This window comes from Coregonus lavaretus (assembly GCF_964263955.1).
Source record: "Coregonus lavaretus genome assembly, chromosome: 13".
NCBI classification, from domain to species: domain Eukaryota; kingdom Metazoa; phylum Chordata; class Actinopteri; order Salmoniformes; family Salmonidae; genus Coregonus; species Coregonus lavaretus.
This window is the reverse complement of record NC_140000.1, coordinates 4,903,271-4,920,574: the sequence shown is the minus strand read 5'-3', so window position 1 is coordinate 4,920,574 and position 17,304 is coordinate 4,903,271. Positions and strand designations below refer to the sequence as shown.

The 17,304-nt window shown below is 42.3% G+C and overlaps 2 protein-coding genes across 3 annotated transcripts in view; both read right to left on the bottom strand.

Moving 5' to 3' along the window:
• Nucleotides 1-387: 387 nt before the first annotated feature.
• LOC311140552 (focal adhesion kinase 1-like) lies at nucleotides 388-15,353 on the bottom strand. 2 transcript variants are annotated; one of them, XM_084175657.1, is made up of 9 exons: nucleotides 15,273-15,353; nucleotides 14,728-14,865; nucleotides 14,387-14,518; nucleotides 10,954-11,016; nucleotides 8,288-8,327; nucleotides 7,661-7,764; nucleotides 1,887-2,042; nucleotides 1,492-1,572; nucleotides 388-1,246 (listed from the first exon to the last, which is right to left on the bottom strand). In XM_084175657.1, the coding sequence occupies exons 2-9, from the start codon at nucleotides 14,863-14,865 to the stop codon at nucleotides 1,028-1,030; spliced, it is 933 nt and encodes a 310-aa protein (XP_084031783.1). In that variant the 5' UTR covers nucleotides 15,273-15,353; the 3' UTR covers nucleotides 388-1,027. The 2 variants fall into 2 exon arrangements, with proteins under 2 accessions (XP_084031783.1, XP_084031784.1); XM_084175658.1 differs by lacking the exon at nucleotides 15,273-15,353 and having other exon boundaries at nucleotides 14,387-14,513; nucleotides 14,728-14,805.
• LOC311140551 (focal adhesion kinase 1-like) overlaps nucleotides 14,780-17,304 on the bottom strand; it is a 98,751-nt gene continuing 96,226 nt past the window's right edge. The window contains exons 23-24 of the mRNA XM_084175655.1: nucleotides 15,273-15,359; nucleotides 14,780-14,865 (exon numbers count right to left, since the gene is read on the bottom strand). Coding sequence (XP_084031781.1) covers nucleotides 14,826-14,865; nucleotides 15,273-15,359 — 127 coding nt within the window. The 3' untranslated portion in view covers nucleotides 14,780-14,825. The remainder of the gene's footprint in view (nucleotides 14,866-15,272; nucleotides 15,360-17,304) is intronic.

Genomic DNA, 17,304 nt, shown 5'->3' with positions numbered 1-17,304 from the left:
CACACAGCTCTCCTGCTTCTGCCAATAGGTGTCCTCTCTCTCCTCAGCAAATATCACAGATAGACCTAAATTATAAGTATGGTCACTTGTCAGTAGGCTATTAATAAGACTTATGTAATAGCTGATTAGATGAGAAGTACTGCTGAGATGCTCCCTTTAAGGTATTCATTCCTGTAAACGAGACCTTATGTCTGCTGTTGGTGTTAAATGGGAACATGTGTTGATGAAGTGTCGAGAAGTTTAAAATATGAATGGAAATCTATTGAACTATTGGAAAAATGAAAAATTCAGCTAAACATCATTTAGGAAAATAAATGACACGCAAACACCATCCTTTGGCTGTCATTCATAAACACAGGGAAGCACTGTCACAGCTTTGTCTCTCGGTCATCATTTTATTTCATACTTTATTTTCTCCTATTTGACAAGATGGCCGATTGAGCCAAGACAAAATATATACCAGTGTTTGTGATCCACCATTAATCACTATTGAGCTTGTTAACAATGAAACAGACATGTTAGACGTAGTGTGAGGAGTTCTGTCTACTAAAGCATAGAGGTTCCAGTTCAGTTGTGTTGTCCACGTCATCTCCCCTATGTCCTCTAGGGGGAGCAATTTCTGAAGTGTGCCTCCTGATCCTTCTTCAGCCGAAATCTGGGACTGTAGGAATTCACAGTTAGTCAGCCGACACAATCGGTGCAGCATAAAATAAAATAACTCTTCAAAGATTCCAAGTCTATAAAAAGGAGTTCTGTGTTGGGGAGTGAGGGTCAGAGGTGGTCGCTAGTCTGCCTGGTGATGCGCATGGTGTCCAGTCCATCCTGACGGTACTGTAGAAGCAGTGCCCAGTTCAAATGACTTAACAGTGCATTCTTCCTCCTTCCTCCCTACCTTGAAGTAATCACTGATTAGACATGACAGTACAGGTGAACAAACCCACTACATGGCTTCAATCTGTCCCGACAGTCATTCAGCCAGAGGCTTTGAGCCAGTTCATCCCACACTCCAAACCCTCCTCCCCCAGCACTAGTGAGGTGGCGGCCGGGCCTGGCCCAACATCCTGAGCCGGCTCTGGTCGATGACGTCCAGAAGGTTCTTGGCGTCTACAGCCAGGGCGTGTGCGGCTGTCAGCATCTGTTTCTTATAGTCCTGCTGCAGGCTGGTCATGACATACTGCTGGGCCAGCTTCATCTTGTTGATCAGCTCGGCCAGGTCAGAGTTCAACAGCTTCTGGGCCATCTCCACCTTTAAGATAAGATAGGATAGTAAGATAAGATAGTACTTTATTAAAACATAATGTTCCACATATTATTATTATTATTATTATTATATTTTGAGAGATTAAATAAAAATCGTTTGAGAGAATGAACAGGGTGCACAGTATTATATTACTCATTAAAACATCATTTCCTGTGCGTTCCTGTATAAGGGAAGGCAGAGGGTACTAACATAGTACTGGATCAGAAATGGCCCATGCCTGGTTAACGTACCTCTCTGTGTGTGCTAGCTGGAAGTAACGTGATTGTTTCATCCACTGTGGACAGGAGTGTCCTCAGTGCCAGACCCACATCCTGAAACACAAACACTCATATGAACCAATCCTAGAACTCTGCTCTGTCACGTGTAGCTCAATTGGTAGAGCACGGCACTTGCAACGCCAGGGTTGTGGGATTGATTCCCACGGGGGACCAGTACGAAAAAAGTATGAAAATGTATGCACTCACTACTGTAAGTCGCTCTGGGTAAATGTAAAAAAAGCCCTAGGCCATGTTCAGTAGGGATAAAACATTTCCAAAAAGAGTGAAACGTAGACGTTTTGCTACAGTGTGCCCTAATGAACCCTGATGATTAAATGTGGAGTTAACGAAAACTGTGTCTCTCCTACCTTGACCATTGGCACGTATTCCTCGGGAGGCGCAGGCTGAATTTTACTGGACATCTCTATGACAGCCTTCACCAGTCCTGTGACATTCTCATAGACCTTGTCATTAGAGCGGTCCAGGTTGGCAGTGGGGGGCGGGCTGATCTCCTGAGGCTGGAGCTAAATGAAGGACAATAATACACTGTGAGCAGAGATGGAGAAATAACACAGAGGGTCAGATGTTTTATATAATGTTCAACCTTGCATTTCTCACCAATAGATGGCAGTATATATCACGAGTCAATCAACACCACAGTCATTCATGGTAGTGAATCACAATGACAAAAACCCAAGGAATTTGAAATGTTTGTAGAGACCAGGAGCTAAATTAAGTCAAATATATCCTTGAAATTGTAAGTTGGATCTAGAGAGGGTTAGAGGTTATGTTAGGAAGATATCAGCATCTGGAATAAGCAATACATTCTACAGTGGAGTTATATGGAATTCAGCATTATTTATAATTCATGTCAAAAGGGTCAAAAGTGCACAGATTCCATTTAGGAACAAGTCAGTGTGTTACGTTTAGGATTCAGAGGGTTGTTTGAAACAATGTCGTAGACAAACACACATTATTACAGCCACACAAACACATATCTGACCATACACAAGCACTACATGGCCCACAATAAGACCCACTACATGGCCCACTACAAGACCCACTATAAGACCCACTACAAGACCCAATACATGGCCCACTACAAGACCCACTATAAGACCCACTACAAGACCCACTACATGGCCACTATAAGACCCACTACATGGCCCACTACAAGACCCACTACAAGGCCCATTACATGGCCCACTACAATACCCACTACATGGCCCACTACAAGGCCCACTACAAGACCCACTACAAGACCCACTACAAGATCCACTACATGGCCCACTACATGGCCCACTACAAGACCCACTACATGGCCCACTATAAGACCCACTACATGGCCCACTACAAGACCCACTACATGGCCCACTACAATACCCACTATAAGACCCACTACATGGCCCACTACAAGACCCACTACATGGCCCACTGTAAGACCACTACATGGCCCACTACAAGACCCACTACATGGCCCACTACATGGCCCACTACATGGCCCACTACAAGACCCACTACACAGCCCAATACAAGACCCACTACATGGCCCAATACAAGACCCACTACATGGCCCACTATAAGACCCACTACATGGCCCACTACAAGACCCACTACATGGCCCACTACAAGACCCACTACAAGACCCACTACATGACTGTAAGTCGCTTTGGATAAAAGCGTCTGCTAAATGGCTTATTATTATTATTATTATTACTACATGGCCCACTACAAGACCCACTACATGGCCCACTACAAGACCCACTACAAGACCCACTACATGGCCCAATACAAGACCCACTAAATGGCCCACTATAAGACCCACTACATGGCCCATTATAAGACCCACTACATGGCCCACTTTATGGATGTAAAGAGGTGTTGTGTCAGTACGGTGAATGGAAGAAATGCATTAGGAAGAGAAGGCTAAAATGGTTCAATGAACAGACAACAGGTGAATGAACCCTGGTTGAGTCCCAAATGGCACCCTGTTCCTTATATACTGCACTTCTTCTGACCAGGGCCCTCTGGTCAAAAGTAGTGCACTATATAGGGTATGGGGTGCCATTTGTAAAGCACCCCAAATCAGATGATGCATTAGAAATTCACAACTGTTACCAGAGATACAGATAGTCCCACCCCACTATATAATCTAACCCATTGCCTGCTTTTTCAACATCAAATAACAACTGATTGACAATTCTGTGAGAAATTAGGTCTAAAGAGACACACAGGAGCGTATGAACGCACACACACACATTCACAGCGTTCTCTTACCCTCCAGGGCTAAGCTCAACAACAGTAAGGCAGAGGCAAGAGGGACAGAAGAGGGAGAAAATATTAATGCAACAAGCATTAACAATACACGCAACAACACAAGAGAGCAAAGTGTTATCAAAATAATGATGGTTTTGGAGAGGTTGGTTGAGTAAATACCTAAACATCTACAGAGGTGGTGACTCAAATGTTGTGGTCATGCAACTATGTCTGTGTTTATACAGGCAGCCCAATTCTGAAAATGTACCCAATTATTGGCAAAGGATCTGATCTGATTGGTCAAAAGACCAATTACTGACAAAATATCAGAATTCGGCTGCCTGTGTAAACGTAGCCTTTGTGTTTTATTTGACATTTCACTAATTCCCTCATCAGAACAGGACATGGTAGTACAGTACTGAGTACATGGTAGTACATCGTCACAAAAGGCATCCTATTTCCTATATAGTGCACTACTTTTGACCGCTAGGGCCTATGGGGCTCTGGTCAAAAGCAGTGCACTATATAGGGAATAGGATGTAATTTGTGACGCATCATATCATAGCCCAGTCTGACCATCTCAGTTCCAGTCATGATGGGCTGATAATGTCCATGTCAGTGTTTACATGTTGGCTTGGCTTCCATCCCTGATTTCTTTTTTTTCTTCCAGAAAGAAGGAACCACATTAGATAGATTATTCCTCTTTTTAAAATAATTTTCCATAGTGATGTTAATAAGGCAGGGTAATGGAAAGAGTGTGTTCCTTCCCAGGATGCATTGCAGGCCTGACTGCCTGGTTGATCATGTGGTATTTATGAGCGTGTTTGGGGAAGGAGGGGAGAGGGGGTGAATTACAGCTGGGACTGCTTTAGCTGAGGTTTAGGGTGCGCCCCAAATGGCCCCTTATTCCCTATTTAGTGCACTGCTTTTGACCAGGGCCCATAGGACTCTGGTCAAAAGTAGTGTAGTGCACTATATAGGGAATAGTGTGCCATTTGAAGGCCAGCGGTAGCAGAGCAGAGCTAACAGTTTGGATAACTTAGGGAAGGTAATGCTCCTGGATGCTCTATACTGATACAGAGAAACTCAAGCTGACTGTTACCATAGTAACCATCACTAGGGAAATAGTGACATGTCTCTCCAGTCTTTTGGGTGTCATAAAAAAAGGGGAAGTCTGTGTAGTTGAAGTACAGTGGTAGTCGTTGTGATCTGGCCAACGTGGTTAAGGAATGTAGGAGTGTTCTAACAGAAATGGGGCCAGTTAGTCATGTTTTAGATGCAAGTAGCCGTGAACTCCTTAGCTTAAAGATAGAATCCTAAATTGCGACATCCATTTTTGGATGTATAAATTAATTATACATTGAATGTACAAAACATTAAGGACACCTGCTCTTTTCATGACATATAATGACCAGGTGAATCCAGGTGAAAGCTATGATCCCTTATTGACGTCACTTGTTAAATCCACTTCAATCATCAGTCGTGGTCAAAAGTTTTGAGAATGACACAAATATTAATTTTCACAAAGTCTGCTGCCTCAGTTTTTATGATGGCAATTTGCATATACTCCAGAATGTTATGAAGAGTGATCAGATGAATTGTCCCTCTTTACCATGAAAATGAACTTAATCCCCAAAAAACATTTCCACTGCATTTCAGCCCTGCCACAAAAGGACCAGCTGACATCATGTCAGTGATTCTCTCGTTAACACAGGTGAGAGTGTTGACTAGGATAAGGCTGGAGATCACTCTGTCATGCTGATTGAGTTAGAATAACAGACTGGAAGCTTTAAAAAGGAGGGTGGTGCTTGAAATCATTGTTCTTCCTCTGTTAACCATGGTTACCTGCAAGGAAACACGTGCCGTCATCATTGCTTTGCACAAAAAGGGGTTCACAGGCAAGGATATTGCTGCTAGTAAGATTGCACCTAAATCAACCATTAATCGGATCATCAAGAACTTCAAGGAGAGAGGTTCAATTGTTGTGAAGAAGGCTTCAGGGAGCCCAAGAAAGTCCAGCAAGCGCCAGGACCGTCTCCTAAAGTTGATTCAGCTGCGGGATCAGGGCACCACCAGTGCAGAGCTTGCTCAGGAATGGCAGCAGGCAGGTGTGAGTGCATCTGCATGCACAGTGAGGCAAAGACTTTTGGAGGATGGCCTGGTGTCAAGAAGGGCAGCGAGGAAGCCACTTCTTTCCAGGAAAAACATCAGGGACAGACTGATATTCTGCAAAAGGTACAGGGATTGGACTGCTGAGGATAATTTTCTCTGATGAATCCCCTTTCCGATTGTTTGGGGCATCCGGAAAACACCTTGTCCGGAGAAGACAAGGTGAGCGCTACCATCAGTCCTGTGTCATGCCAACAGTAAAGCATCCTGAGACCATTCATGTGTGAGGTTGCTTCTCTCTCAGCTCACTCACAATTTTGCCTATAAACAACACAGCCATGAATAAAGAATGGCACCAACACATCCTCCGAGAGCAACTTCTCCCAACCATCCAAGAACAGTTTGGTGACGAACAATGCCTTTTCCAGCATGATGGAGCACCTTGCCATAAGGCAAAAGTGATAACTAAGTGGCTCGGGGAACAAAACATCAGAATTTTGGGTCCATGGCCAGGAAACTCCCCAGACCTTAATCCCATTGAGAACTTGTGGTCAATCCTCAAGAGGCGGGTGGACAAAAACCCACAAATTCTGACAAACTCCAAGCATTGATTATGCAAGAATGGGCTGCCATCAGTCAGGATGTGGCTCAGAAGTTAATTGACAGCATGCCAGGGCGGATTGCAGAGGTCTTGAAAAAGAAGGGTCAACACTGCAAATATTGACTCTATGCATAGACTTAATGTAATTGTCAATAAAAGCCTTTGACACTTATGGAATGCTTGTAATTATACTTCAGTATACCATAGTAACATCTGACAAAAATATCTAAAAACACTGAAGCAGCAAACTTTGTGAAGACCAATACTTGTGTCATTCTCAAAACGTTTGACCACGACTGTAGATGAAGGGGAGGAGACAGGTTAAAGAAGTATTTTTAAGCCTTGAGACAATTGAGACATGGATATGGTAGTATGTACCAGGCGCACCGGTTTGTGTCAAGAACTGCAATGCTGCTGGGTTTTTCACGCTCAACAGTGTGTATCAAGAATGGTCCACCACCCAAAGGACATCCAGCCAACTTGACACAACTGTGGGAAGCATTGGAGTCAACATGGGCCAGCATCCCTGTGAAATGCTTTTGACACCTTGTAGAGTCCATGCCCTGACGAATTGAGGCTGTTCTGAGGGCAAAAGGAAGGGGGTGCAACTCAATATTAGGAAGGTGTCCTTAATGTTTTGTCCACTCAGTGTATGTACCCATTGATTCTTGAAGAATATAACTTATAAATGCCTCATGAGCTTAGTTCAACTGTCGTACCCCATCAGCACCCAAAATATAAGATTGTTTTATTCCAATGTTTGTAAACAAAGTAAATGTAAACGAACACCATATAGCTTCAAAACATGGTTAAAACTATAATGTTGATATCATGAATGGCCAGTCCTTGCATCCATAGCTCTGTCTATTAATTTTTGAGTGGTTACATTTCTCCAGGTCCATCCCTCAGCTTTAAAAAAAAACCAAAACAGAGGTGGGGTGACCCAGTTTGTTATCGTTTCAATTAAGGATTCTAGCTTTAAAATGATGGATAAACACTTTGTTTTGGAGTAAAATAGCAACACAATAACTAAAAATAAATTGAAACTACTTTGAGACATGTTGCACATCTGTGGGCTTAAATTGAGCGATAAAGCCAAATCATTGGATTGTTGTAGAATCTGTGTAAAGTTTGATTGCTAGGTATGGTAAAATAAACATGTGAGCATCAGCTTACCTTCACTCCCTCATTGTAGCTGTCTACGGGGTTCAGGCTGGCCTGACTACCCAGGTGACTGGGGGCTCCAGGACGGGGGGGCTTCTTTGGTGGAGCTGCATGTTCTGTGGCGGCAAAGGACCCATCAGATACTTGAGTACAACAGAATCAACAGACACTTAAACTACAACATATAGTACAATATATACATGTTATGTGGAGGCAAAGGACCCATCAGATACTTGAGTACAACAGAATCAACAGACACTTAAACTACAACATATAGTACAATATATACATGTTATGTGGAGGCAAAGGACCGATCATCAGTTACATAAGGACATATAATCAATGCATGACTATATGGAAGATGCATTGGAATTGTAGCATTTCTTATCAAACGTTCAAAGATTCAATGAAATTCCTATCAAATATCTACTATTATGCCAACATAATCTAACACAGGCCTAGCAGAAATAGCCAAATTGTCAGCCTGTCAACATAGTTCAGCAGTTAAATTGGTTGAGGAATGTGGTAGAACAGTTGAGGGAATAACAGTGCAGTTAGAGTCAGAGTTAGAGAACCACAGGGGAACAGTGAAAACAATACGTGGTGGTAAACCCGTAATTACATTGGCTGAGACATTACCTGGTTTGCCTATGGGTTGGTATATGTGCTGGTTTCCTGTCTGCACAAACAAACACAAACAAGCAGTTGAAATAAACGAGCAGGATTCATTCCACATTTCCAACACTGTTTTTCCACAGCATCCCAGTTAGCAGTCTCTCTGGTGCCATCTGTGATGTTGTGGTCTCTCCAACAACACAAAATACTCCTGCTGCTTGGCGACACAGATCTAACCGGACCACAGCAAACCATCAGTTTACATGATGTGCCACAGTAAAAACCCATCTCTGCTTTACTGTGATAGCCCTAAAACAAACTGTAGAACAGACAATATGCAGCATTCCCTGTTTAATTGTAAGTCAATAAAACACTTGCTGATTGAAGTTTACAGAATAGCCTAGAGGTTATTGAGAGTTTTATTCAATATTTTTGTGCATCAACTCAACATGCTAAACGGCTATCCATCACTCCTTGGCTTCATCCTCTGCCTGGCTATAATTATCCTGACAGTTATCTTGTGCTGAAGCTTGATTTTGTTTTTTGCAAATGGCCCAGTAAAGTAGTGTGGATTGCATGAGAACGGCTGCTTTAATGTGGCTGTGTTTTTAGCTAAGAGTGGGTTTGGTTTGGGGCTATACCCTTCTAATGTTCCATGCAGCTCAGAACACAGTTGTCCATACAGCTCAATGTAATGATACTGAGCAATGACAAGGAACAAATTAAACAGTTCTACATTCTATGTTCTAATAGTTCAACGTTTTATGTTCTAATAGTTCAACGTTTTATGTTCTAATAGTTCTACGTTCTAATAGTTCTACGTTCTATGTTCTACCAGTTCTACGTTTGATGTTCTAATAGTTCTACATTCTATGTTCTAATAGTTCTACATTTTATGTTCTAATAGTTCTAAATTCTATGTTCTACCAGTTCTACGTTTCATGTTCTAATAGTTCTACATTCTATGTTCTAATAGTTCTACATTCTATATTCTAATAGTTCTACATTCTATGTTATAATAGTTCTACATTCTATATTCTAATAGTTCTACATTCTATGTTCTAATAGTTCAACGTTTTATGTTCTAATAGTTCTACATTCTATGTTCTAATAGTTATACGTTCTAATAGTTATACGTTCTATGTTCTACCAGTTCTACGTTTGATGTTATAATAGTTCTACATTCTATGTTCTAATAGTTCTACGTTCTATGTTCTACCAGTTCTACGTTCTATGTTCTACCAGTTCTACATTTTATGTTCTAATAGTTCTACATTCTATGTTCTAATAGTTCTACATTCTATGTTTTAATAGTTCTACGTTCTATGTTCTACTAGTTCTACGTTTTATGTTCTAATAGTTCTACATTCTATGTTCTAATAGTTCTACATTCTAATCGTTCTAAATTCTATGTTCTACCAGTTCTACGTTTCATGTTCTAATAGTTCTACATTCTATGTTCTAATAGTTCTACATTCTATATTCTAATAGTTCTACATTCTATGTTATAATAGTTCTACATTCTATATTCTAATAGTTCTACATTCTATGTTCTAATAGTTCTACATTCTATGTTATAATAGTTCTACATTCTATATTCTAATAGTTCTACATTCTATGTTCTAATAGTTCTACGTTCTACCAGTTCTACATTTTATGTTCTACCCGTTCTACATTCTATATTCTAATAGTTCTACATTCTATATTCTAATAGTTCTACATTTTATGTTCTAATAGTTTTACATTCTAATAGTTCTACATTCTATGTTCTAATAGTTCTACATTCTATGTTCTAATAGTTCTACGTTCTAATAGTTCTACATTCTATTTTCTAATAGTTCTACATTCTATATTCTATACATGAGAACAGATGGATATTGTAATAGTTCTACATTCTATGTTCTAATAGTTCTACATTCTATATTCTATGAGAACAGATGTATATTCCTTAATTTCAGTCAGTGTTCTATTCTTCTCCTTTTAAGCCCAGTAAACATGTTGGTGTCCTAAAGTGAATTCAAAGAGCAAAGACCAAATCTTCAACCATTCTTTTTTTTGTTATTATCAATATCTATTTACAATTGTTTGTCCCCAGATGATCTGTGTCAATCGGTTAACCCCTTGGCCCTTGACTTTCCCTTTTCCAGTAGAAGGCAAATCGCCAGAGTGCTAACACAAATACCTAAAACGTGCTTATGGAATGCCTATGTAGTAAGCATCTATCTATTATGTATTTATATGTAGAAACTCAAGTCTTGTTCTAAAAACTGATAGCATCTATCTGTCAGGGGGACTTTTTCTATTTTACCACAAAACCATTCAGTTAGGAAAACATTTATGCTTGCTAATATACAGTACTACAGCGTAAATACAGAAATACTGGTTTGATTGACTTGAGCCTCTAGAGTTACTACACAGGCTGTCTGGGAGTGTCTATCCCACTGTACGACTGACAAGTACTCACTGACTCACTATAGAACTCCTACACAGCCCCAGGCTAGGAGTGGTACAACAAGCACAGACAGACAGAGAGACGTTGACGGGGAAAACCCCCCCAGACAAAAGCTCTTCAACTTCTTTTGAGAGAGAGACCAAGGTATTTTGCATGTTTGTGAGAGAGGTAAAGAGATAAAGAGATAGAGCTGACTGTTATTCCATCTAGGGAAACCAAGTAAAAAGAGGAGACTTACTGGGCCTTGGAGGCTGCAGTCATCCCGGTCAATACTGCCTCTGGATCTCCTTGAATCTGGCTTCTGGTTGAGACAGAGAGAGAGAGAGAGAGAGAGAGAGAGAGAGAGAGACACAGCGGGTTAAATTAATGATCAAACGAACGAACGAACGAATGAACAGACTGATTTCAACGTGGAAAACAATCATTATTTCTATATTCCACAGTGAAAATTGACATTAATTTGCTTCAATAGTGGTATGATATCTGTTAACGTGCACTGACTTCTGATGCACAGATATTAAAATCAGTCAGATCAAATCTAAATTAATATACAACCCAACATCATGACAAATACAAATCACTGCTAAGTAAACACAGGACAAATGGTAACAAGAGACATTCTCCATTCATTAGAATTGATGTGTGTGTGTGTGTATTGTATTACAATATAGGTTTTCAGCAAATGTAAGCTAGTTAGGCTTTCTTGACGAGACTTTCTGTTGCTGAGGTAAATGTGTAATGGCTCCAAATAACTTTACACGCGCTGGTCCTCCAACTTGAGGAAAGCTCGAGACCCAACAACTGCACACCCGTAAAACCCTTACATTGCTTGATACGGTTTTCCACAAGCAAAGTCAACTCTAGATTGCAGCTAAAACCACCTCTTCTGAGCGACTTTATCTAATGCGCTGTAATGCACCTAAAGTAAATTTAAATGGCTTTCCAGTGCGATTGTCACTGTTATTTCTTGATGTGCATCAATATGTTTTATGGTTATTAACATCTACAGTAGTAGGCACATTCAATTATTTCTCTTTCCAGCGCTTCAACACAGAAGGAACAGTTCAACATGTTGTACACAGCTTAGAATCCCACAGAGCAGAACATGTATTCCTGCTGCTGCTCTGCCCGTTAACTTATTAACACTTCAGTCTCACACCAGCTGCTTGCCAAACAATTTGCATTAAAAACACAGAGTCACGAGATACCACCCCACATCCCTCCCTCCTTCCCTAATGCTGTACCAGTTTTCCGAGGCAGGACTTGAAAACCTGCATCCTTTGGACTGCTGTTCTCTGCCGGGTGTTTCAGTGCCTGGGAGCAGAGCATGGAGCGAGCTGCTAGGAATTCCATCAACAGGATGAGAGAGGTTTACCACTTTTACTCCTGTTTATACAGCTTGGCTCACTGACTGACTGACTGACTGACTCACTGACTGACTCACACAAAGTGAAAATGCAGCCAGATAGCTGTCTTTCTCTGTTTGTCTGTCTCTCCCTCTCTCTCTATCCCTCTCTATCTCTCCACCTCTCGCTCTCTCAACCTCCCCCCCCCCCCCCTCTCTCTCTCCACCTCTCGCTCTCTCACCCTCTCTCTTTCTCCCACCCTCTCTCTCCCCTGGTCCTCTCCTCCCTTTCTTCTAGTAGTCCCTCCCCTTGTATGAAAGAAGTGTCTACGGGTCTAAACTACATACAACCTACTCAGCTTTCCAGCAAAGATCATTTGGCTTTCACCAACAGTGGGTCAAAATAAGTTGAACACACTTGACGGCGCATGGAGGGACAAACCTATCATTAGCTAGGAATTTGCTGTAGCCACACCTGCAGCATGCATGCATGCACACACACACACACACACACACACACACACACACACACACACAATAGAAAACTTTGAGAACACACAGAACTTCACAGCTTTGCCAAAGGTCTGAAAAACATCAGACGACAGTTTGTTTCCCCCCTTTCTTCTCTGAAAACGTCTTTTGTCCGTTGAAAGTGAAAAATGATCCATGAAGTGCACTCTGTGACATATCTCAGAGATAATGATACTGTACTACTAAAATAACTGAGGGGTATGAAACCAGTGTAAAACATAACGTACAACATCACAGGGCTTTCCAAGGAATGCTGATCTATCTTTGTGTCAGACATTACAGTTGTAAGTAAACTACCTGAAAACAGAACATGAAGGGGCAAGTCTTATCTCCTGCATCACCATCAGAGGGGTTACAGGAGGCAGGTATGTACAATGATTATGTGTGTGTGTGTGTGTGTGTGTGTGTGTGTGTGTGGTGTGTGTGTGTGTATGTGTGTATATATATAGTGTGTGTGTGTGTGCTTGTATATATACAGTGCCATCCTTAAGATGTTTCTACAACTTGATGGAGTCCACCTGTGGTAAATTCGATTGATTGGACATGATTTGGAAAGGCACACACCTGTCTATATAAGGCCCCACAGTTGACAGGGCATGTCAGAGCAAAAACCAAGCCATGAGGTCGAAGGAATTGTCCATAGCGCTCCGAGACAGGATTGTGTCGAGGCACAGATCTGAGGAAGGATACCAAAACATTTCTGCAGCATTGAAGGTCCCAAAGAACATAGTGGCCTCCATCATTCTTAAATGGAAGAAGTTTGGAACCACCAAGACTCTTCCTAGAGCTGGCCCCCCTGCCAATCTGAGCAATCGGGGGAGAAGGGGCTTGGTCAGGGAGGTGAACAAGAAGCTCTAGAGTTCCTCTGTGGAGATGGGAGAACCTTCCAGAAGGACAACCATCTCTGCAGCACTCCATCAATCAGGCCTTTATGGTAGTGGCCAGACGGAAGCCACTCCTCAGTAAAAGGCACATGAAGACTCTCAGACCATGAGAAACAAGATTCTCTGGTCTGATGAAACCAAGATTGAACTCTTTGGCCTGAATGCCAAGCGTCACATCTGGAGGAAACCTGGCACCATCCCTACGGTGAAGCATGGTGGTGGCAGCATCATGCTGTGGGGATGTTTTTAAGCGGCAGGGACTGGGAGACTAGTCAGGATCGAGGCAAAGATGAACGGAGCAAAGTGCAGAGAGATCATTGATGAAAACCTGTTCCAGAGCGCTCAGGACCTCAGACTGGGGCGAAGGTTCACCTTCAAACAGGACAACAACCCTAAGCACATAGCCAAGACAATGTAGGAGTGGCTTCGGGAAAAGTCTCTGAATGTCCTTGAGTGGCCCAGACAGAGCCCAGACTTCAACCCGATTGAACATCTCTGGAGAGACCTGAAAATAGCTGTGCAGCAACACTCCCCATCCAACCTGACAGAGCTAGAGAGGATCTGCAGAGAAGAATGGGAGAAACTCCCCAAATATAGGTGTGCCGAGCTTGTAGCATCATACCCAAGAAGACTCGATGCTGTAATCGCTGCCAAAGGTGCTTCAACAAAGTACTGAGTAAAGGGTCTGAATATTTATGTAAATGTCATATTTCTGTTTTTTATTTTTAATAACTTAGCAAAAATGTCTAAAAACCTGTTTTTGCTTTGTCACTATGGGGTATTGTGTGTATATTGATGAGGAAAAAAACAATTTAATCAATTTTAGAACAAGGCTGTCACGTAACAAAATGTGGAAAAAATCAAGGGGTCTGAATATTTTCCGAAGGCACTGTATTTGTGTGTGTTATTACCAGGAAGCGTTCCTCCTGCTCCAGCCACCGCTGGTCCTCCTCCATCTGCTGCTGTTGCATCATCAGCTGTTCCTCCATCAGGAGGGGGGGCAGAACCTGACCCATCACCTGCATGTCCAGAGACCCCCTGTCCTGAGACAGAGAGGCAGATAGAGAGGGAGAGGGAGAGGAAGTGGGGGAGAGAGAGAGAGAGACAGAGAGAGAGAGAGAGAGAGAGAGAGAGAAAGAGAGAGCAAGAGAGAATCAGTGCATTCTCCCTCACCAACCACCATCACTACTACAGTACCGTCTTGTTATTGGGAGCACCAGGTGTACAACACTGGTCCATCCCCAATCCTTACCTCAATGTTGGGGGACCACATAGGGAGGTCCTGCTGCCGGTGGTGGTTCCAGGTGTCATGGGGGTCGTGGGAGGCCTGGGGAGGGTACATCCCACTCGTCATGGAGGGCATGCCGTGGGGGCCAGGGTATCCTGCCATCTGGGAAGAACAGGAGCCTTTGAATTAGTAATGTATCTACTTAGATCAGGAACCGAACTACCAAAACTGAATCCCATGACATCTAGGGATTCTGTTTTGGTATAAACACAGGGTACCATCTCTCCTTGGTAGTGGTTATTCTGTTATAAATACTTTATAACACAATGTACCATCTCTCCTTGGTAGTGGTTATTCTGTTATAAATACTTTATAACACATTTACATTTTAGTCATTTAGCAGACGACTTACTGGAGCAATTAGGGTTAAGTGTCTTGCTCAAGGGCACATCGAAGATTTTTCACCTAGTCGGCTTGGAGATTCGAACCAGCGACATTTCGGTTACTGGCCCAACGCTCTTAACCACTAGGCTACTTGTCGACCCATGTACCTGCTCTCCTTGCTCTACCTGGTAGTGGGTGGGCTGCCCAAGGTGCTGTGGGCTGGGGTAGAACCCCTCACTGGAGCGTGGGCTGGGGTACCCTGGTCTGCTGGGCTATAGAGAGAGAGAGACAGAGAGCTCTGTTAAATACATGCTGCTGCATCTCCATAGCTAGGTCTGTGTTAGAGAGGGAACTAGGCATTCACACACACTGACTGGCACACAAACTCCAGATGCAATTTGTGTGAATGGGAAACAAAGAAAATCTATGAAACAAGCAGGCGGTTAGTTCCACATCCACAACAAAGAAAAGCTATGAAACAAGCAGGGGGTTAGTTCCACATCCACAACAAAGAAAAGCTATGAAACAAGCAGGGGGTTAGTTCCACATCCACAACAAAGAAAAGCTATGAAACAACCAGGGGGTTGGTTCCACATCCACAACAAAGAAAAGCTATGAAAAAAGCAGGCGGTTAGTTCCACATCCACAACAAAGAAAATCTATGAAACAAGCAGGGGGTTAGTTCCACATCCACAACAAAGAAAAGCTATGAAACAAGCAGGGGGTTAGTTCCACATCCACAACAAAGAAAAGCTATGAAACAAGCAGGGGGTTAGTTCCACATCCACAACAAAGAAAAGCTATGAAAAAAGCAGGCGGTTAGTTCCACATCCACAACAAAGAAAAGCTATGAAACAACCAGGGGGATAGTTCCACATCCACAACAAAGAAAATCTATGAAACAAGCAGGCGGTTAGTTCCACATCCACAACAAAGAAAATCTATGAAACAAGCAGGGGGTTAGTTCCACATCCACAACAAAGAAAAGCTATGAAACAAGCAGGGGGTTAGTTCCACATCCACAACAAAGAAAAGCTATGAAACAAGCAGGGGGTTAGTTCCACATCCACAACAAAGAAAAGCTATGAAAAAAGCAGGCGGTTAGTTCCACATCCACAACAAAGAAAAGCTATGAAACAACCAGGGGGATAGTTCCACATCCACAACAAAGAAAATCTATGAAACAAGCAGGGGGTTAGTTCCACATCCACAACAAAGAAAATCTATGAAACAAGCAGGGGGTTAGTTCCACATCCACAACAAAGAAAAGCTATGAAACAAGCAGGGGGTTAGTTCCACATCCACAACAAAGAAAATCTATGAAACAAGCAGGGGGTTAGTTCCACATCCACAACAAAGAAAAGCTATGAAACAAGCAGGGGGTTAGTTCCACATCCACAACAAAGAAAAGCTATGAAACAAGCAGGGGGTTAGTTCCACATCCACAACAAAGAAAAGCTATGAAAAAAGCAGGGGGTTAGTTCCACATCCACAACAAAGAAAAGCTATGAAACAACCAGGGGGATAGTTCCACATCCACAACAAAGAAAATCTATGAAACAAGCAGGGGGTTAGTTCCACATCCACAACAAAGAAAATCTATGAAACAAGCAGGGGGTTAGTTCCACATCCACAACAAAGAAAATCTATGAAACAAGCAGGCGGTTAGTTCCACATCCACAACAAAGAAAAGCTATGAAACAAGCAGGGGGATAGTTCCACATCCACAACAAAGAAAAGCTATGAAACAAGCAGGAGGTTAGTTCCACATCCACAACAAAGTTACATGACAGTTCCGGTGTTGGACTTAGTAGAGTTGCTGGTTATCTTTGGTGCAGGGGGGGGAGAGAGAATGAGGGGTGAATAATAATCTCCAATTCAGGGTGACTTGTTGATAGGCAGGCAGGCAACAATCTCCTCCTCGACTGAGCATTGCACTCAGACTCTCCTTATATTTGATCATTGGGAGACATCTACCTTACAGACCCTTTCACAGTAAGCTTCTCGAGGCCAAACCTCCTGATTAGCAAAAGACAGTGAATAAAACAGAACAGGCTGTACGTTAAAGACTTACAACGAGTGACAACACTGTGGAAACTAAACATGAAATGATGTGCGAGATACAGAGTTCAGATATACATTGCGAACACGTATAATGGAAACATCAGAATACAGGAAATCCAAGATTCTAGTTGTCAACAGAAGACAACTACGTGG

Bases quoted from the DNA above. Each gene is read 5' to 3' on its own strand.
- LOC311140552 (XM_084175657.1), bottom strand. From the start codon at position 14,865: ATGGCAGGATACCCTGGCCCCCACGGCATGCCCTCCATGACGAGTGGG. The intron at 1,573-1,886 runs GTAGGAGAGACA...TTTGTGTTTCAG, and splicing joins AATACGTGCCAATGGTCAAG to GATGTGGGTCTGGCACTGAG. The intron at 1,247-1,491 runs GTACGTTAACCA...CTTATCTTAAAG, and splicing joins CAGCTAGCACACACAGAGAG to GTGGAGATGGCCCAGAAGCT.